Source organism: Anopheles arabiensis, chromosome 2 (assembly GCF_016920715.1).
Source record: "Anopheles arabiensis isolate DONGOLA chromosome 2, AaraD3, whole genome shotgun sequence".
NCBI classification, from domain to species: domain Eukaryota; kingdom Metazoa; phylum Arthropoda; class Insecta; order Diptera; family Culicidae; genus Anopheles; species Anopheles arabiensis.
In genome coordinates, this window is record NC_053517.1 from 73,729,668 (window position 1) to 73,749,881 (window position 20,214).

At 41.9% G+C, this 20,214-nt stretch overlaps 2 protein-coding genes across 3 annotated transcripts in view; one reads left to right on the forward strand and one right to left on the reverse strand.

Moving 5' to 3' along the window:
* The window catches only part of LOC120898159 (mucin-5AC), a 47,222-nt gene extending 38,561 nt beyond the window's left edge, over positions 1–8,661 (reverse strand). Inside the window, 1 exon segment of the mRNA XM_040303613.1 lies at positions 7,387–8,661. The gene's annotated coding sequence lies outside the window, so the exon portion shown is untranslated.
* A 6,470-nt stretch (positions 8,662–15,131) lies between these two features.
* Positions 15,132–20,084, forward strand: LOC120898156 (nose resistant to fluoxetine protein 6-like). 2 transcript variants are annotated; one of them, XM_040303609.1, is made up of 10 exons: positions 15,132–15,333; positions 15,454–15,752; positions 17,647–17,809; positions 17,888–18,204; positions 18,282–18,454; positions 18,557–18,725; positions 18,792–18,985; positions 19,059–19,203; positions 19,287–19,616; positions 19,696–20,084. In XM_040303609.1, exons 1-10 carry the CDS (start codon positions 15,231–15,233, stop codon positions 19,930–19,932), a joined length of 2,130 nt encoding a protein of 709 aa, XP_040159543.1. In that variant the 5' UTR covers positions 15,132–15,230; the 3' UTR covers positions 19,933–20,084. The 2 variants fall into 2 exon arrangements, with proteins under 2 accessions (XP_040159543.1, XP_040159544.1); XM_040303610.1 differs by lacking the exons at positions 15,132–15,333; positions 15,454–15,752 and adding an exon at positions 17,303–17,427.
* Positions 20,085–20,214: the final 130 nt, after the last annotated feature.

Genomic DNA, 20,214 nt, shown 5'->3' on the forward strand with positions numbered 1-20,214 from the left:
ACCACCCTGGCCATCATATTGGCTGATTGGATACGCTTCGTGTAACCTTTAATTAATTATATCTCTTGCCTATCAACACGAACACTCACAGTTCTCTCCAAAGGAAAAACAAAACAAACAATAAAACGCAAATTGCTAGAAAATCATAGCAGGGTGTTTTTTAATAATCAAATAGCTAATTTCCGTGCAAACTTAGAAATGGTTCATAATGACTGCAGTGCTATGCATTTTTAATTCGGAAACCAAGCATGAATGGTTTGGCTTTTTCGGGTGTTCTGGTGAACGTTGTGCATTGAACAACAGCTTCGTCAACTACAATTACTTGCCCAATAACATTATAATTATGTTTAAAAAACCTATTTTGTGGACTATTGTTAAAGTTGATTATTCTTTATCTATATTTCGTTTAATAATAGTCTTCAGAAGCTGTACAACTAGAATTGATAATCCTATTCAACAATACGTAATTTCGCCAACACACTTTCGCTGAATACTTTCTAGTTTCGATCATTAGCGCCATTGGTTAAGTACAATGAACGAAAATTGCAAAACGATTTCAATCATCACAATTCAAACGCTACACGTGCGCAACGTTTCCACGTGCCATAACTTGTAGGATTTCTGCGCCCGAACGCCCTTGAAACGAAAAACCCACAGAACGCATGCTTTAAAACGTGAAGCATACTAATATCCCCAACAATCAATACATGCCAGCCGATGGCATCGTTCCCAAATCGCCGATTCTCTTCCTTAAAGACACACATTATCATGTACGTTGCCATACGATGATACTGTTCAATGTCAAAAGCTCGCACACACAATCTCACATTCAAACACAAGCACACATTCGAAAATGTCGATTTCTGGTAAATTCTTAATGGTCACGTTCCTGCCCGATCGGCCACTAACCGCATCGGTCCGGTAGGCACGGTGGTCCTGCATGATGTTGCAGCTTAGTGTACTAATTGAAAACAATCGAGCAAAAATAGCTTACACTTTGCTGTGTGGTTAGGTCATGCTCGGCAAAGCTTTAAGAGAACCGTACTAGAACCGGATAGTTGGGGATTTGGTAATCAAATTAGTTCAGGATCGGTGAAAATTGTTTCAACCATCGTGCAAATAAATGGCAGTTTGTCGTATTTTTGGTAGTTTTCCGTGGAAAACTAATTCAATTATAGTAACGGGTTGGGAATCGTACATTATAATAGTGTGTATCAGCTGGTGGATAAACAACACCAACACGCCTGATTCGCCTTTCCCTTTTCTAGCACGTCTGATCTACAACCGCTTCGTAAACATGCACGAATATTTCCGTTCATCTTGATATCCGTACAATTTATCATGCCATCAAACGCTGCCAAGAAAATGAACAGCAACACAGAGCCTGGCCCAGTTTTTGGCCTTTTGGATCAATGCCAACCCTGCTCCACGTGCCCAAGTGGAGGCCACACATCGATCCGTAGTGAGTCACGGTTTACTCTCTAGCAGCAGATAATCATTAGTGTGGCCGGAATATAAATGATTATACCTCTATCGGTCATATGACCCAAGGAGCATGATAATAAAACGGATGCATCTAGCCGATAGACCTTGCCTCTTGCAGTAAGAGTGTGTGTGTGTGTGTGTATTTGAGTGTATTGGAGTGAAACGGGCTTTGCAGCTTCCGCCAATTTCGTAACCAACAATCTAGCAACCGAAACGAAACGGCCTTCCGAAACACGATTCTTGCGCACCAGGCACCACAGTACATTCAAGTCCAAGGTTACTGTGACAACGCCTACATTTCGGATAAACATCCAAGGGCCGAGGAACGCGTCACATACCTTTATTCTTGGTTTCACCACGGCAGCAGGGCTGCGTACGTGTGAGTGAGTGTGTGTGAACAATTTGTTCACACACTTCACGGTGTGCTCCATCCGTCGCAAGTGGAAGAGGCTTTTACAGTCCGTCGGTTCGCGGTTCGCGGTTCGCGTTACGCGAAAAAGTGATACTCGAAGCGTGACATCAATCTACTACGACTTCCGCCTAGCAGCGCACGGACGATTAACACACCTTCGTCCTTGGTCGTAGATGTTGGTGGCTGTTACTAGCAGGCACACACTAAATACACCCAACGACGACGCAGACATGTCAACCCAAAAGACACCCACCCCCCACCCAACCCACGGTCTCTCACACCGTCGAGAATTGTGTTCTACTACGCTTACCCACCTTCTGCGACGAGCGTTCGAGGGGTGTTGGGTGTTCTTCCTTTGCTCCGCTTTATGAAACAAACACGATACAATACCAACAGTAACGGTGCGTGCGGTCGTGATGGGAGGCAATGTTATGGCAATGTTTTTCACAACCACATGGGCGCGACGATATCTCTCCCGTCAGCTCATCAATGTCGATGAGGAAGAAAATTAACGATTCAAATATGTCATCACCATGCACTGCCCTTCACACGAGGCGTTCCGCGGTTATGCATTATTCCATGTACACTACCACGATGAACTGCTGGTGGAGGTCTTTAAGCCATTGATTGTGCAACGGGATAGTGTCAACTGGATGGGTAGCTTTTGTGCTTACGTGTAATAATTTTTCCACTAGGATTATCTGAACTTCGTATGATTTAGATTCGCCATAACATGCGATCCACCTTTTATCATTTGTGCGAAACCTTAAAATTGGAATTGGATTTGGTCTAATACTACCATCCTTCGCGGTCAATACAGACTGTCCCCGAGATATGCTAAACAAGTGGACCGAGAAGAATCTGCGATTCTAAAATTTCCACGTATATCGTATTTCACGGTTTTCAACCAAAATGTTGCTAACTTTCGTGTAAGTTGGCTTGAGACGGTTCTGACCACTTAATTGATTCTTGGATATAACTATGACCGAATATTAAAATTTTAAACCTTGTTGAACTAAATTTAAAATTCGATCGATTATTTTTCATTTGACAATTGATATGTCAAATCAGAACAATCTGCTCAAACAACTGTCAAATTCAGAAAACCGTGTATTTCTGAATTCGCGAATGGGAGGTACCGCGTATCTCGGGAACTACCAGTAATTATGAAGATCTATAATGTGAGAGAAAAAAGCAATTTTCCATCAACACAGTGAGGATTACTTATGTGGATTACTCGGGTTGCGTTTCAGAGGAAAAGACCCGTGTTCAGCTGAATCATCACACAGTTATCTGAACCTTGAAAATACCAGCAACATCTTGGCACGATATGAACCGAACTCTGCTTAAATTAATTTGTTTTTATTCTTCAAAAGAGCGTAATTTTGCTTAACTACAACGACGTTGACTATTTAAACCAAGCGCTGTCAAAGCCCAATTTTTTACGCTAAAGAACAAACGTTCGAAATATGTGTAGCAATAATTTAAATTCCAATTTCATAATCCGTTCAACATAAACAATAAAGTCCCTTTTCGTATATGTTTCACTATTATGCTACTGTCCCGCAATTTAATCCGTAGACCGTTCAGACGCTAAACGCTAAACCATTTCTGACCGATGCTGTTTGTGGCGGTGTTGGCCAATCGAACGGCTGCTGACCAGACCGCGTATGCAACCGCGCACGTACGTGCCGCACTATTTCGAGAGCCCAAAATCCAAAACCAAAACAAACAACCGAAACCAACGACCGACCTCTAAGCATCAGGGACGGAGGAATGCTGCTGCTGAGCGTGAGGGAAGCTGGCGGAGACGATTGCGCGAGAAGGAGCTGGAAAAACACGAACGGCTAGCAAAGGTTTTGGTCAAACGCATAACATTCATCTCCGCTCAGTAGAGTGCCACGGCCATCATCACTACCACCACCACCATCACCAGCCAAAGGCAACGAACTCGGTGGAAATCGCTGCCCGTCCCCCACTCAGTTCGCCCTCGTATGCAAACGCATACGCATACTCCGCTCGGTTTTCCAACGCCACCGATCCCGCGCGCAACACCACCGAACGCATGAAAAGTCACAGAAAATTTAATTATGCCCACCATGCAAATTCACGCGACCGCACGCATAAAAACGCACTGCACCGCACCGATCCGATCAGGTTGACGTAAGCTTTTGGGAGTGTGTTTGTAACCCTTGGGCTTTGTTTGTCTCCGACAACATAGCACACATACACACGTACGGCATCAGTTTGCTTGTTTCAATTCTTTCTCCAGGTCGTCAAACGGTTAAACAAATAGGGAACCTTCACCTGCTTTACCTAATCGCGGTAGTGCGCACTGCACCGGTGTGCGCAGGAAACAATCGCGGCAACAACAACCGTCAACCGTTAGGAGCTCCAGATGACAAAAAAAGCAAAAGGTTTGGTCGAGCTTTCTCCATGTGCTTTGGAAAAAACACAAACCAAACGTACACAGTGCCAGAGTGTGGTAATACACGTCTCCCTTGCGCAAATGGCGACCACAGGCACGCATGGCACTTTTGCTGCGCACGTTGTTTGAAGTGCTTAAGGTGAGCTTGGACCAAAACCGCGCACTAAACGTTACGCAACAACCTTCCGCCAGCGGAAGCTCCACACGCAAGTGGGGGTGGTTGAAGGAAAGTACAGACATCGACTGCGGTCACGTTTGCATTTTTTCTTTTCACTCAACTACAGCGTATTACATTAGCATGCTCCAAATGCTTGGAGAGAAAAAATTGTTATCCAAATTAAATAGATTTTTTTTTGTTAGTTAAAATTCGCAACACATCCACTCCCACAAATTCGAAAAGAGGAAAGGTTCTGTCCGCCTGTGCGCATTAGGAAAGTGCATAGATCCGTACCCACAGTGCCAGCGCGCACTTTCTTTCGCGACGCTTCACCACGCTCCACGGCAGAAAACATTGCGGAACTGTTGCACTGTTGCTGCTGCTGCTGCTGCGGTTTAAGTGGCGTACTTGTTCCTCGATCCCAGCAGACCATGACGGGAGGACTGAGGGTTTGTATGGTTAGTACAACCGTCAAGTTTTTTTTGCTGCATTTTTGTTCGCTCTCTCTCTCTTTCCCTCGATCTAGGCTCGCTCTATCCGTTCGATCTTCACAGTTAGGCAAAGCAGTTTGGTTTCTTTTTCTTTCCCTCCGGAAAACCGGAAACGGAGTACTGCTGCGTACATGGGAATGGGGTGCGCAAAATCGGTCGTGTGGGTTGGCCGCGGCACCGGGTGAAGGAGAACACTAACTTTCACTTTCACGCCGTGCCCCACCACCAGCACCCCCCCATTTCACCCGCAGCAATAGAGAGCGAGCGAGGAACACACAGGAACACGCGCAAGACGTGAATCAGGTTTGCGTAGTCAAGCTTTAAAGTGTCGATGTCACCGGTAGAGTGGAGTGCGTTTTTGCGGCCAAGTGTGGACACAAAATTCAGCCCCAAACCGGACCAAACGGAAAGGCTTCTTGTCTTCTCAGCCTTTGATGGTGACACGTTGGGGACAAATGTGCGGTGCGCCGGGCTAAAGAGTTTTGGAACGATTGCGGCTCGCTTAGTAGCGCCTGCGTGAAACCACTTTCACGCAAACACCACCACCACCGACAGCAGACACAGGCGCGATGAGAGGCCGCGATGAGGGCAAATACGACTAACTTTTGTACATTTCAAGATGGGCTGCTTTTGGCTCGATTGAAGCGCATATATAAAAAAGGGGCTCCCCCAAAATCTTGCGTCTTGAACGCCAACCGATGTTTGACTTTCGCTTGCATAACATGTGCGCCCTTGCACGCGTGCCGCTGGTTCAAGAAGAAACGAAAGACAGACAGAGTGAGAGAGAGAGAGAGAGAGAGAGAGAGAGAGAGAGAGAGAGCGAATTGCCGAGGGATACGATTTATTATGACATTCGATACTTTTCAACAAAACAAAAGCCACACACGTGCTTGTTTGCTGTATTGCGAGCATGTTTGTTTGTGGAATACGAAATCAAAGCTGATTTCAGAGTTCGAGGAAACGAGAGAAGCAACAAAAAAACCCTATAATCAAATAAACTTCCACGTGCAAATGCTCTCGATCAATTCCAGCTCAAACGGTTCAATTGGTGTTGCGTAAGATGTGAAATTAAATTTCTGTGCTGATCGGAATCAGATCAATTATTTGCACTTCACTTCACCGGACCCGGCCGATCAAGCGCCGAACGAGCGAAGCACAGGCACTGTCAACCGCGACTGGTTTCCTGCCGCCAAGAGGCTGAATTTAAACACGAGATATAAATAACAAAATAAAAGGGACGGCAAGAAACGTACGCTATCGCAGCCACATTCGTCACCGTGGTTGTCAGCTGATAAGTTCAACAATATTACATCACCATTGTCGTCCGAACGGTGCCGCACTGTTGATGTCGTTGAGATCGCTGGACACTCTCTCTTGTGCTGTGTGGCTCTGTTCAGCAGTGGGGAAGGCCCAGGCCCAAATGCATACGAAAAACGTCGGTCCTTGCATGAAGAGCATGATTAGACTCATCTGTATGATAAAGTCAGGTATGATAAATGAGCAGTAAAATCGCTCAAGGACAAACCCTCATGCTTCTGTGCGGTTGTGATGGCGTGAAGTTGTCACTTTTCCGAAATTCGGATACTAAAGAGCATAGTCACTAAGTCACCGATCGAGAGATGAGAGCAAAAACAACGCACATTGATCGAGGAGCCATGGAGTCGTACAGACCACTGCTGCACACAGCGACGGTGCCTGCCGGAGAGGAGGTTGATAATGAAGGCGACGTCACCTTGAGGCGCGTTTGACACTGGCCAAGCTGGATCCGACTTAAGCCCGACCCTGTCGTAACCGGGGCCCTTCGCTCGGTTCAATCACACTGCGTTTGAGCCAGTGCTGATTTCGATAGGAATGGAACAGTTTTCAAACCTTAGCCCTTTCGGCCTTTACCTTGGCCCTATCCAAACATTAATCGACTTGTTTTTATGCAAAAGAAAAAAAATGCACTTCTAGATGTAGTCTTGACATTTTTACAGTTTGCATAAACATAGTAATGATGCTACTGGAAACAATGATGACGGTAATGATAGCTTTGCAGTTGGTGCGATTTAAATACGTCATGATACTTATAAATATAACCGCTGCTGGAAACATACGCCCATAAAGGTAGGAATAAAACATCAGATAACAATTTTGTCACAAAAAATAATGTACACTATAGATCAGAGCGGTGTTGTTGCGAGGAAAAATCGGGTCAAGAATGTTACAAATCAGAGCATTATTTCAAAACTTAAATAACTAGCATTCGTTACGTTTGCTCACTCAAACTCTTATCCCCTGTACATAACATACATGTTTAGCTTTAGCTGGTTCGCTATGTTGTGCTCTGACGACACACACAAAAACGACATTCTTAGGTTCGGCATTCTTTCACAACTGCCAACTACAATCATATGCATCATGTTGCTATTACCTGTTATTTTTTTATCTCTTGCTTTTCACATCAGGCCTCTTCACACACCACACATACACACAAATGCAACCATTCACCACATCAATACCAGCATAATATGCCTTCGGACGGGGAGAGATCGATTCTGCTATCTTCCGGTCAAGTTCACAAGATGCTTCTACACTCACACACGCGCACTGCAATTACCCTCGATGCTCGATTTCAAACGCAGGGCACGACACACGCCGCAGCACGAGGGAAGGAAAATCGCACGCGAGAGCCTCGCGCGCCGTAGAAACATTCGCGATGTTTACACTTCTTATCAATTCTGCCCCGCCAGGCACTGCCACACCGCGCCACCGTACATCGCACACCCCCGCGTCAAGCACAGCAAACAGCACTTGATGTGCGATTGTATTTATTTCTTTTGCTAGCTATCTATTTTTTTTTATTTACTTTTTTCGACACTTCTAGCACCACGGAACATCACACCAGTCGTGGCATGTTTGCACACTCACTCTAATCAGCACAACCGCCGTGCCACGGTGCCCGCCTGGACTGCAATATGATATGGTAGAGACAATTATTTGGTTTCACAGCTGCACACACACACACACTCAGCACTGCGCTCGACACGGATGCTGCAAAGTTCACGATGGTTGAATTGGCTCTCCTTCATTCCAGCGACACTTTTCGCTGCCAGCCCAGCTTCGTGCACGGCACACTAACCTCTCCCCCTAGGACACGACCACTGACAAAGCCAGTGCTTGAACGGCCCTTCACTTTTGAATTCGAGCTAGTGCCCACAAAATCAAAACAACACAAATATTCACTGCGAGCGACTAGCGGGTCACAGAATGCTGCCACACTGACACGATTAGCATTGTGCCTCGACGGAAGCAACAGAAGCGACACAAAAAAAACAAAAACCACCCCTGTTCCACTATCGAAATGTTTTACTTTGGCGTTCGACGAACTGACCCTCATTTGTTGAGCAGAGCAACGGTTTGGATTAATTTCACAACCATCACTACTATGCGTTACCAAATCGGCCGCAACTGATTTGACGCTTTTTTGCGATATTCTGTGTGCCTGCTTTAGGCTTCAGTAAACTTTCTACTACTAAGAAAAGTCAATCGAAGTCGCCCGCCCGGTTTTCAATGCGGCAAGAAACACGTACGCAAAACACTAGCGCGAACTTGAGTGTACGGACGAATCGATGCGACTGAAATCGGGTGGCGTACGCAACAACCCCGTCGATGTTGTTCGCAAAGCGCACAGGGGTTGCACATTGGGCTGATATGTTGTTATTTCAATAGTGGACATATTTTTTTATTTGTTATGCACAAATATTAAGAGATTTTATTTTAAAATCTATTTTTCGTAAACAAACAAAAATATTTCACAGGCTGTAGCTTATAATTGAGCATAGATAAATAAAAAGTATCAAAAAAATATTCAATACCTCATTGATTCTTTCAAAAGCAGCATAACAATTAAATAAAAAAAATGGTAGAAGTAGTATAAAACATCCAGCAAGTAGAAAAATAACCACATGTAAAGCTGGAAACAAAATATGTGGCATATCATTCGTTGTTTTCTGTTCTTACAGTTGAACCAAAATTGTGTGTTTATTTTTTTAATGTCCATTCATTGCAAAACGATCTCAACGGGTCAAGTAAAACCCAAACAAATATTTGAAAATTTGAGCTTTTTGAACAATTTTAGCAAAACAAAATTTTGTCATTAATACTGCATTTCTGTGCACTATTCGCCTCGGAGATACACAACTGCGAATGCCAAGACACATCTGCGCGCGCACACGCAACCACAAATCCCGCACACGATACAAACATCTTGGCAACGAAAAAAGTTTCTCTTTCTGCAAAACGACTCTTTCCTGTAGCCTTCTCCTCTAATGTTGATGTTAAAATACACACCAAAGAACAAATGTGCAGTATTACAACACTATGGAATAATTACAATGATGTCGGAAATGTATGAGTTCCTTTATTTCCTATCACTACACTACACATTGGGGTAAAAACAGCGACAGGTTATTTGACAAAAACCGGTCTCGTGAACGCAAAATCTATCGTTTTGCTGTTTATTTACTTGGGAATCGGAAAGTAGAAGGTACGACCAAGCTGAATAGTTGGTTTGTTTTCCTTTTTTGATTGCCTTCCTCACTTCGTCTCGCTTGTTTCACCCAAACTTATTCCTAATCTGAATTGGCAGGCAAACGCTCTCACTCTTTCTCTCTCTCTCTCTTTTGCTCACGCTATGTGTCACACTGAAGTATCTTTCAATTCTTTTTCATTCACTGTTTGTCACACGGGTTTTCATCTCTCCCACAACAGCAATGTATATAACACGCCTCGCAAATAATGACTCGTTTTTGCGTGCTTATGTATTGTAAAGGGTGGCTAATGTGATCCATCGGATTGCAAAGAATCATCTTTCACAACAATTTTGCTCACTGACACTTTGCACACATCAACGCTATGCGAATATCTGTACACCAAGCTTCAGCCACTGTACATTTCGATGCATTACCATCGCCCTTTGCTTTGAAAACAAAAATATCTGACACGCTTCCTAGTTGAGGCGTTCCGGCAAAAAGGCAAACCTCACAACAACCCTTTACGGTTGCTAAGAGCTGAATTAAGTGCGATTCTTCAAGAAAAAAATGTAAAAAACAACAACACCACTGTAAACATTGCAGGTTCTCTTTTCCACCCAACACCGTCCTCACTCACACACTTACGCAAATTTAACAACTCAACAACACAACACAGCTGCCGTGCACGCCGCACGGAAGGGCAAAGTTTTTTTTTTGCTATTAAAAATAAACTCGCGAGAAAAAAATTGCGTTCTGCTCTCCGCTACGGACTTTACTCGACTGAGAAGCTGAGTCAGAGTATCCGCTACGAACATCGTTCCCGTGTTTGAAAACTATGGGCTTGTACGTAATTTGCTAGAGTAAGTACTGTAGAACCGTTTTATTTTATATATAAAATCATTGCGCTCATTAGAGTGAAAAATTAATTTAAATTCAAATAAAATGATTTCATAGGCTTGTGCTTCGATGCTTTACTACGAACTCGCAAGTGTATTATTTAAAAATACACACAAACTAAGAATATATAACGTATACATTTAATAAATAAAAAATGATTTAAAAAAATATGAATAATAAATTAAATCGAAAATAAACAAAAAGCAGTACGGATAAACGGAAAACGTCATCTTAATTTGACAACTAGCCGCGTGACAACTTGACTTCCCTTCTGACAAAGTTGCAATACTTCATGTTGCATCTAACTTTGGCTGGTTAATAAATTTTGAAGGTAAAGTAAATTTTTACAAATTATTTTCAATGTATGCTCTCAGCATAAATATTGATAGGGTTTAAGCAAAACATACATTTTTTTCTTTACTTTTGTTTAAATGGAAATACTTGGAGTGTTTTGGATTGATTTTGTTTTGCAGTACCATCATATTGAAAATACACAAAAATGCAAATAAATCGTTTATTAAATAAATTTTACATTCAGTTGTGCTTTGTAACAATAAAGATAAAATAAATAAATTACAGTCAAAATTGCTTTGCATTGGAGTTATAGATTTAAATAAATATTTAAATTCTTATTTCTATATAGTCCCAATAATGCACATAATTCGTAAATTTTCGCAAAATAATATAATTATACCATTTATTCACTCTATAATTAGCATTCAAACAACTCGAAGGAACAATGTTGCCCCAAAAAGAAGCATCTGCGATGATAAGGGTTATGTTGCTTAGCACAATTGTAGCCTAAGCTTGTAAAGTAAAAGCTTTCGACTAGTTGCGCTACATTGGATAGCAACTGCTCGAATGCTCGAGGTGATGCGAGCTTTTATGCGAAAAGCTTTTATCATAGCAAAGTCCTTTCAATTTCAATTTCAAAAGCAAAAAAAAAATAGCAGATGACTTTTTCTAAACTGTAGATTTAAAAAAATATCACAACTACATCGGACTGTCTCATAACGATTAACCCACTAAACGGTTTTTCCCCTTAACGAATAAATCTAAATATAGACTAATTGACAAAAATGTCAACAGAAAGCAACGACCATTACGTTCTCGATACATTTATTGTTGGATATATTTTTTTATGTTTTTTTTTCATTTTTTAAATACAAATTATGTCTGAATGTTCTAGCATTGTTTTAACCATGGAACCAACTTTTTTACTTCCCATACGTATTAACGTATAATATTACGTACATTACGTATAATATTGTGCCATTTATCGAGAGTTTTGTATAACTTATGAGTGACAGGAGTGGATTCAACTTTTTATGCTAGGGTTCACTGCATTACTATTAAAATAATAATTTGTATACGTACCACACACTGGATCGGCGGCATTGCTACTGAGAACTGCAAGAAAAAAGACACAAAATATGTCAATACACAAAACAAATTATTCTCAAAGCAAATAGTTACAGTTTAACAATGTGTAAAACCACAATAAGCAACAAAAACTCACTACATTCTTCACATTGCATCAGATAGAGCCGTGATACACGATGGGGAACTAAAAAAAGACGGAAGCCTTCTAACCGACCGCTAAACACCTACACACTGTTGCTCCCAGCGGAAGCGGCCTTCGATTCTCATCCCATAGAAAGTGGCGATACATAAGACAGGAAAAGTTCTTTCCAGTATCGGATTCATGTTCATTAATCCCCTAGCGGATTTCGACTGGTACTCTTCATTACAAGACGCAACAACGATGACGGGCATTCGAGTTTCAGTACTCTAGCAAAGACATTTCTAGTAGCTACAAAGTCTTGTCTCTTTTTTGTACTTCTGCCCGCTGCAACCGTAGCATAGATAATTGTTTCCAAGGATTTTCCTCTTCGCCCCTTGTGTATATAGCTCAAGGTTAAAACTTTTGCTTCAGCACTTTTTCCCACACGAAGGGTAAGTGGATGCGTACGCCCTTGTCGTTAGGGCATAGTTTGAAGCGTTTTCAATATCAGTTATTATTATTATAATTTTTAGATTAGGAAAAATAACCGTAAAACATTCGCTGAATATTGAAAGAGCATAAAAATCGTAGAAAACGTTTCATTTTTTGCCATGTCTACCATTTTACATTTTGTACAATAAAAATCTTTTCTATAAAAAAACCATAATAATAATGTATTAACGCCAACAGAAAAGCAATAAAACCAGTTTTACTTTCAGTATGACGTAAGCATATAACACGTGTTGTTAGTGCACTATACATCGACATAAGTAACCATAACCAGTTATTGACCATTCAAGGTCGGCAGTGTTTGTTTGGTGCATATATCCTTTCATCTTAAACGAGAGTATTTCATTACCAAAAAGCCCGATTAGCAAAGTTGTTGTTCGATCGGCTTTCAATGCCAGTAATAAATTAAATTTTACTAATAATTATTGAGTTTGAATTTCATTGTCTTATCAGTTTATTGCAAATGTATTTATGAAAATCCATGTTTATCTTTGTTTTGTGGACATTATTACGATTTATTTCGAAAGAAGATTTACATCAACCAATACTTGAATGCTTCAATTCAATGTATTCATACTCTAATTGATGTATAAAAAATTGAGATATAACCGTATAAAAAGTTTGTTATTTGTAAACTCGACCGTATCGATCCATTCGATTCCTGGTAGCCTCCACCCACCACCAAATAACCTTGAACCTGCGACAATTTCTTTCAATTATGCTACCGAGCTGCCTTCTTATCCAATCGACTGCTGCACATCGAATAACTGTCATTTTCCTTGATTAAACTGGCACCCGCGCGCTTTCCCCTATCCCTTTTCAGGAAAACAACGGCCTGCACCAGCGGTCGTAACAGTTCGCTGCAATGGAAGGGGCGTCGAATGAATGACGTTTATGCAGGTTGCATGTTCACAGTCATAAGCGAGTGCGGCGTGGCGTAGGTTCGACGACCGAGTGTGCACTTCTCTGCAACGATCGTGCACATTCAAAGCAGGAACTGCAACCGGTTCGTACGTTACTCGCGATGCTAAGATACGCGGCGGTGCTGTTCACTGTTTTTCTGCTCAAACTCCCGCTTCTTCAGCTGATGAAGATCCGTCACTCACGGAGGGATGGGTCCCACAAACCGACCGCACTGTAATGAACGTTCCGCATCAGACGAAGCACTGCAAGGTGTGGTTTTACATTTCACAGATTAAAACACATCCGTTCTCGACAAAATGTTACGGCGTCTCCGTCGTATTGAAATGCGAGAAAAAAAAACAAAAGACAACTACACCGGAAAGAATAAAAGTGATTTGTCCTAGTCCTGAATGCGACCATCATTCATCTTCCCTCACAAAACACATCACGTACTGACTGTGACACCGTTTTTTGTTTTCCCTTCTTGTTGCATTCCTTTTCACCTGCGGAAAACCGGGGGTACAACACAAGAACAACATCAACACAACACGTAAAACAAAGTATGTGTGTGTGTTTGCATCCTTCTTCCTACGTGGTGAAAATGCGGTAGGAACGCTGTGTACGTGAACGCTTTGCAATGCACTGTCGGAAAATTGTCATCACAGTACGTGCTCTTGACGATTGTCCTCGCAAACCGCACCAAAGCAAAGCGCAATGGAATGGGAGTGCACTATTTTGTTTCGCTTCTGCAACGACTGCACCGAGCAGAAAAGGAAGAGTTTTGCATCCGTTTCTGGTTTGTCTGCAATTAAAAGCGAGCGAATGTGGAACAGTGGTTTGGAGGTGTGATTTACATCGAATTCAATCGCAACAATTTTAAAACACGCTGCTGCGGTACGGACAAGAGCTTTGCACGTGTGCTGGTAGGTGGTGTCGTTGCAACCGATAGCAATTAGATTTGCTTTTCCGAATACAAACAGTAACGCTGTAGTGGAAACCGTTTCCTTAATGACTTTGTATCTAGTTTCATAGGGAAGTGGAGATTTTTTGTAAAATTCAGTTTTGCTCAGAGAATGTCCATTTGATGGCCTAAACTATTATTTAAAAAATATATATTTCATGCTATGCTTAATTGCATTTCTCTAGCCTTCGTTATCCCTGCAACTAGTACACTGGCATAGTTGGCAGACTTGGTTCATTGTTTGGCGTCTGCATTGAGTTATCCGTTATTTAAGAATCCGAATTTAATATAATAGATTCAAGATTTTTTTTTAATAGATTCAAGATGTGTAAGAGCCACACATTAAATTTATATAACCCAGGGTAAAAAGAACATATGGAATTTAAAAAGTGGATTGAATAAGAAAAAATATTGATTGAATGACTCAGATACTCGGTGAGTATATTTTTTTATAAGTTTTCCACACTCTAAATTTATTCGTGTTTATTTTCAACTCTTTGCGTATTTTATCAATGATGGTAAATAATATTTAATTGAATTTATTTATTTTCATGAGTGAAATATTCTGCTAAAAACCAATACCAATGGAACCGGCATCCGTCATTGGCGTCACACGCACATCCGTCCAATAATATCTCACCATGCCCACGACCAAAGCACATAAGGTTCGAAAAACTCACACTTTGAACACTTCATCCCCATCGCTTTAGCAAAGAAAATCGTGTTTAGGATCGGGCAGACGGCTGGTTCACATTGAACCAGACCCGCCGCTCGATGATATGTCATTCACCACGAGATGCTGCCGAACGCTTGCCGGCACGGTTAAAGCACCCGATCGCCGAAAATTTGCGTTCAGTTTAGATTTTGTCGCGATCGCGGCTGGAACGCACGCACCCAGTATCTAACGGGTTGGAACCGACCGAACTGGACCGAACCGAACAGAACCGGGCTGTAGAGGAAGTGGCAGGATGTCGAACCGATTTGGACGCTTGTGGTTTACGGTTTCCATCGCGTGTGTCGCAGCCGCTGTGGGTGCCGTGAGCAGCGAAAGTGATTTACGGGCTCTAGAATGTGCGTTCTTTTATCTTCTCTCTTTGTGATAGCCGACCTGTTTAGCCATTATTTGGAGTGATTTAGCAAAATTTCAAACTTTCCAAAGGTCCTTATTCTAAGTGTATGCTCTCGTTCCAGTGTCGGAGTACTGGCGGATGCCACGCGTGTTCAAGTATGATGATTACGATATCTGCCTAAACGATAATCCCACCATTTCCTCGGTATACTGCGTAGTAAAGGCAGTCATCCGACCGGACAACAGTTCGGAAGTGTGGGGTTTGATCGAGCGGATATCGAGCAAGTGGAAGATTAAGCTTAACCATGCCCATCTCGATCGTGGTGTTTGCGTACGCGATTGCGAAATGCGGCTGCAGCGCTTATCCGGCCGGCTAAATGACAGTGAGCTACTCGTGCCCAAGTTCAACACCAGCTACCGGGTAAATAAAACTACATTTCCATATTGTTTTCCGCCATTCGAATGTATGAATCTTTCGGTGGATAGAACTACCGGACACTAACCCTTCATGTACAATGTGTATAAATTAATTATTTCAATCTAATATTTGCATAATCTTCTGTTGATCATAACGAGTTTCATAACTCAAAAAGTAAGTTGTGGAAAATTTTATCACAATCGTGGTTCCAACAAAGAAATAGATTCTTCGTACTTAATTTGTTAGAATACAGTTAGTAGCTATACCTGCCAAATAATCATTATTTTATAGAAAACCAGCTTTAATTCAATAATTTATTTTGTTTACACATATTTGGTTTCCACAATAATTCAATTGGCATGATTATATTTTAAAGTTATTAATTCAACTCAATTCAATTCAAGAATATAATGTAGTTGACCCATCGTAAACTCTCAACAAAAGGTTAATTTTGCTCAAAACGGCATGCCAGATGCTTCTGCTGCTATGCTCACAATGCGTAACGATGATAATGATGATACCTCAGACGAATCGCTTAGGAAAAGCTCATAATTAATTAGGCAACCGGCACATTAGCGTACTTTGAATTACAGGTCACGATTGTGGCGATCGTTTCGGAATCAGTTCAAGGTTTGCCTGCTGGCGGTTCTCCGCTAGCCACCGAAGGTTCAATAGATGAAGTGACAACACAAAACAGTCAAACCGTTACGATTCCAGTTTTTAACACTTTTGCTCTTTGTCGCCATATTACAGCTGGAGCGAATGAAAGAGCAACGAATCTAGGCGCAAAACAAATAAACCTCGAACTTACTCGTCCAAATAATAGTGGACCTAACAAACAAAACCGGGTGCACGGGATATTCAACGGTTCGGAATTTACTTAGGCTCAGCCCGAAATTATTTCCCCCGAATAGAAACCAGTTTACCACAATATTTAACATTATTGGTCCGCGGTCACCACAGCATTCGGATTGCAACGCATATTCTATCACGTTTTGGTTTTGAACGGAATCCAGACCTCCGAGGTTGAAAGGGAAATTAACTTCAAAACCTGTATTCGATATGCGTGGATGTGTCGGTGGTATCGGTTTTGCGAAAACGAGCATCACGTTCGATTCTTCGTACGATTCCGGTTCGTTCTTTCCCATCAACAAGGTGTCTTCCGATTTCTGACTGATCAAAGCACCCTGTTAACACAGGCTAATGTTTTAGAACATCGGCCTAGCAGCTCCCCCTAAGCGTGGCATAAATTAAATGTTACCACGAACAATCTTTACGACGAACTATCTGATCGACGTCATTTTAGGGCCAATTGGCTGTTATTCTAGTCTAAGCAAGGGCCTATCATGAGTTAGGTATATTTTAGCTAACGCCTTGACATTGTCGTTTTGAATGGGTCAGCAACCGAATGACAATCTGCTGTGACCCAGAAGGTAGCTTCTGCGCCGACTGTTCAGCTTGTGTTGATTGTGTGTGTGTGTGTGTCTGTATCTTCATATTTCCGGTTTATTAAAATCTTGCTCATCCGTTGTCAAAAGCGCTGTAGTAGGCCTTGGTTGAACAAACGCGGCAGACATAAACTGCGTGTTGTTTCAACCGTGAAAGGAGAGTTTGACATTTCGCACCAGTTTTTTAACCCGAATTCCCTTCGATGGAAAAAGCGAAAAAAGGCGGTTTGGTGAGCTTTATATAATTTTACGGTGATGGAGACTCAACATCTTGACATTGAAAATGATCATAATCGGCATAGATTACCATACGATATGCAGACGAAAGAAAGGCCTTACTCCACATCAACAACTGGCATTGACTATGATATGAGTTGAATGAAGTCCCCAAAGTGGAAAGAATTCCGCAACATATAATAATAAGTAACTTTTCTTCTTATACACGAAAGTATGCTTTCAAACCAGGGACATTCAGAGATATTGATCAATATCGACAAAACTATTCTCAATTATTGGAGAAGTGTGTCAACATAGAGCTGTCGGAAGAATTCGGGCTGAAGGCGCAGACAGAAATAGAATATTGCGATAGCAATACAGTATCCTATCCAATAGGTAAGAGTGCCATTAATTATAGGTTAGAATACAAATCTATTTGAAAAAACATAACCTTTCATGTCCATTTTTTCCTAGATTGGTTAGAAATAGCGTTTATAGTGGTGATGCTGGCAATAGCAGGAATTGTGTTTGCCTCCAGTATGTACGATTTCCGATGCAAAACGACGCACGGGCTTGACCACTATAGACAGGACCTGCCGTCCACAAGGCAGATGTATCTGGTTTCCTTTTCAATCATCCGAAACTGGTACCGCATCACATCGCGAGGGGACGATCAACTTAGCCACGATTTGCGCTACATTCACACCATTCGCATGATCGTCTTTATGGGAGTTACCTTAGGCCACGTGGTGTTCTACGCTCAGCCTAGAACGGCACTTACCATCGAAAACGTACGTATGCACGCTTAGGTGAATGCAATAGTTGACATGATTTCATTCAACTGCTTCCCAATCTCTTACCATTCTAGCGTTACAGCGACCTTTCGACTATGATAGTAATCAATGGTACCCAGATTGTGACGACGTTTTTCGCAATCAGTGCCATGCTGCTGGTGCTGTTCTTCATGCAAAAAGTAGAAGAGACAAAGAAAAAGGTCGGCATTGCGGAAATATTCATCATTTCCGTTGCTCGTTACGTTCGGTAAGAAACTATTCCTCTTAGAAACACTAATTCCAATGTTGGTAACTTAAGCTAAACCTTCCTTTCTTGCTTCCGCGATGCCTACAATCATTGGCAACATAGACTAACTCCTGTGTACGCGTTCGTGATGCTCTTCGAGGCCACCTGGGTGGTGCGGCTGGCTGATGGACCACTGTGGCAGAAGGGCTTTGAAACTGGCCGATCGTACTGCCGCAAGAACTGGTGGGTTAATCTACTCTACATCAACAATTACTACAAAGTCGACGAACCGGTAAGCGCCGATCAAGAAGTCGGCAAGCAAACAATAAAATTTGACATTTTATTTCACTATTCACAGTGCATGCTCCATACGTGGTACCTAGCAGCCGATTTCCATCTCTTTGTGTACGGACTAGTGCTGTGTGCATTGATTGCCCGCTTCCCGAAAGTGCGGAACGCACTGTTGGGAACGTTGCTGGTGCTGAGCTACCTGGCAACTGCCGCCATCATCTATCTGAAGGAATATGATGCCATACCGATTTTTGCAGCAGAGTACGCGACTAACAATCCAATCCAATAAGGAAAAAATGTAAAACAAGCATGCCCATTCTCACTTTCGTTGCAGACAAATCCGGTACTTCTTCTGGTACTGGGACGTGTATCGGGATGCCTACGTTCCGTCGCATATGTATCTGGTGAATTACACGTTCGCGATCGCTTGCGCATTTTATTACATGCACTTGGCAAAAACACGAACCAATTACCACTGGGTGAGTCGTCATGTCATTGTGGAACAAAATTAAACGCTTTAATGCTTCTTATCTTTCCTGCATGCCTCTTTGTCATTCAACAGCTTATTAAGGTCGGCTGGTTTGCAACCTACCTAATGATTCCGGCACTGTTTGCTATGGGTTACTTCTTTTATCACTACGATTTTGCGACTCCTTCGTTGTGGATGGCACTTCTGTTCCCGTTCATACGTCTGCTGTACAGTGCGATCATCTTCATTGGAGGAGTTGGCCTATCCTTTAGATTTTTAAAACTGTTGACCCGACTATCAGATATCCCATTCCATACGATCATCGGAAGGCTTACCTACAGCGCCTATTTGTGTCATTTGTGTCTGATTAAGATGTCCTTGTTTAACACCAGAAGCTTCTTCCGTTACGAATTGATTGATATTGTAAGTATATTTGAGACATTTTGTTTTTAATACAACATCGTCTCATCAACTACGAATCTTCTGATCATCTATTCGACAGGGTGCCATTTGGGCAGCTTCCATGTTGCTTTCCTATCTCGTGGCTTGGGTACTCTGTCTCGTGCTGGAGTCGCCGTTCATGGCATTGCAGAGGCAGCTCTTTAAACGTCATTCGCGATCGTCAGATGAAACGGATCACTCGTCGAGTGCAGGGGAGAATGGAATCGACAATACCTACTGTGAACATCCCGATGAGAAAAGCTATAAGCCGAATGTGATTTTCAGTCAACGATTTTAGCTGCTAACACGAGTGCTATTGAAACAATTGCCATTTTAGAGATAGTTTAGTAGTGTCCGAAGCTTAAAATGCCGTTGTAACTGGATAGAATAGAAGTTAATGAAGTTTAAGAAGTTAATGAAAAGTTACAATAAACCATCATCAACCAGTTATCACTACAATTTATTTATTTTAGATTACAAAGATAATTTGAATAACATACTAGACATTTGCTAAAAAAATGATAATTCTTGTACAAAAAATCATTTTAATTTTTAAAAATTTAAGCTTTTCATAAGTTAC

Excerpts from the sequence above, each read along its gene's own strand:
- LOC120898156 (XM_040303609.1), top strand. The coding sequence starts at position 15,231 with ATGTCGAACCGATTTGGACGCTTGTGGTTTACGGTTTCCATCGCGTGT. Across the intron at positions 15,334-15,453 it reads TGATTTACGGGCTCTAGAAT|TGTCGGAGTACTGGCGGATG; the intron begins GTGCGTTCTTTT and ends CTCTCGTTCCAG. Across the intron at positions 18,726-18,791 it reads ACTACAAAGTCGACGAACCG|TGCATGCTCCATACGTGGTA; the intron begins GTAAGCGCCGAT and ends CACTATTCACAG.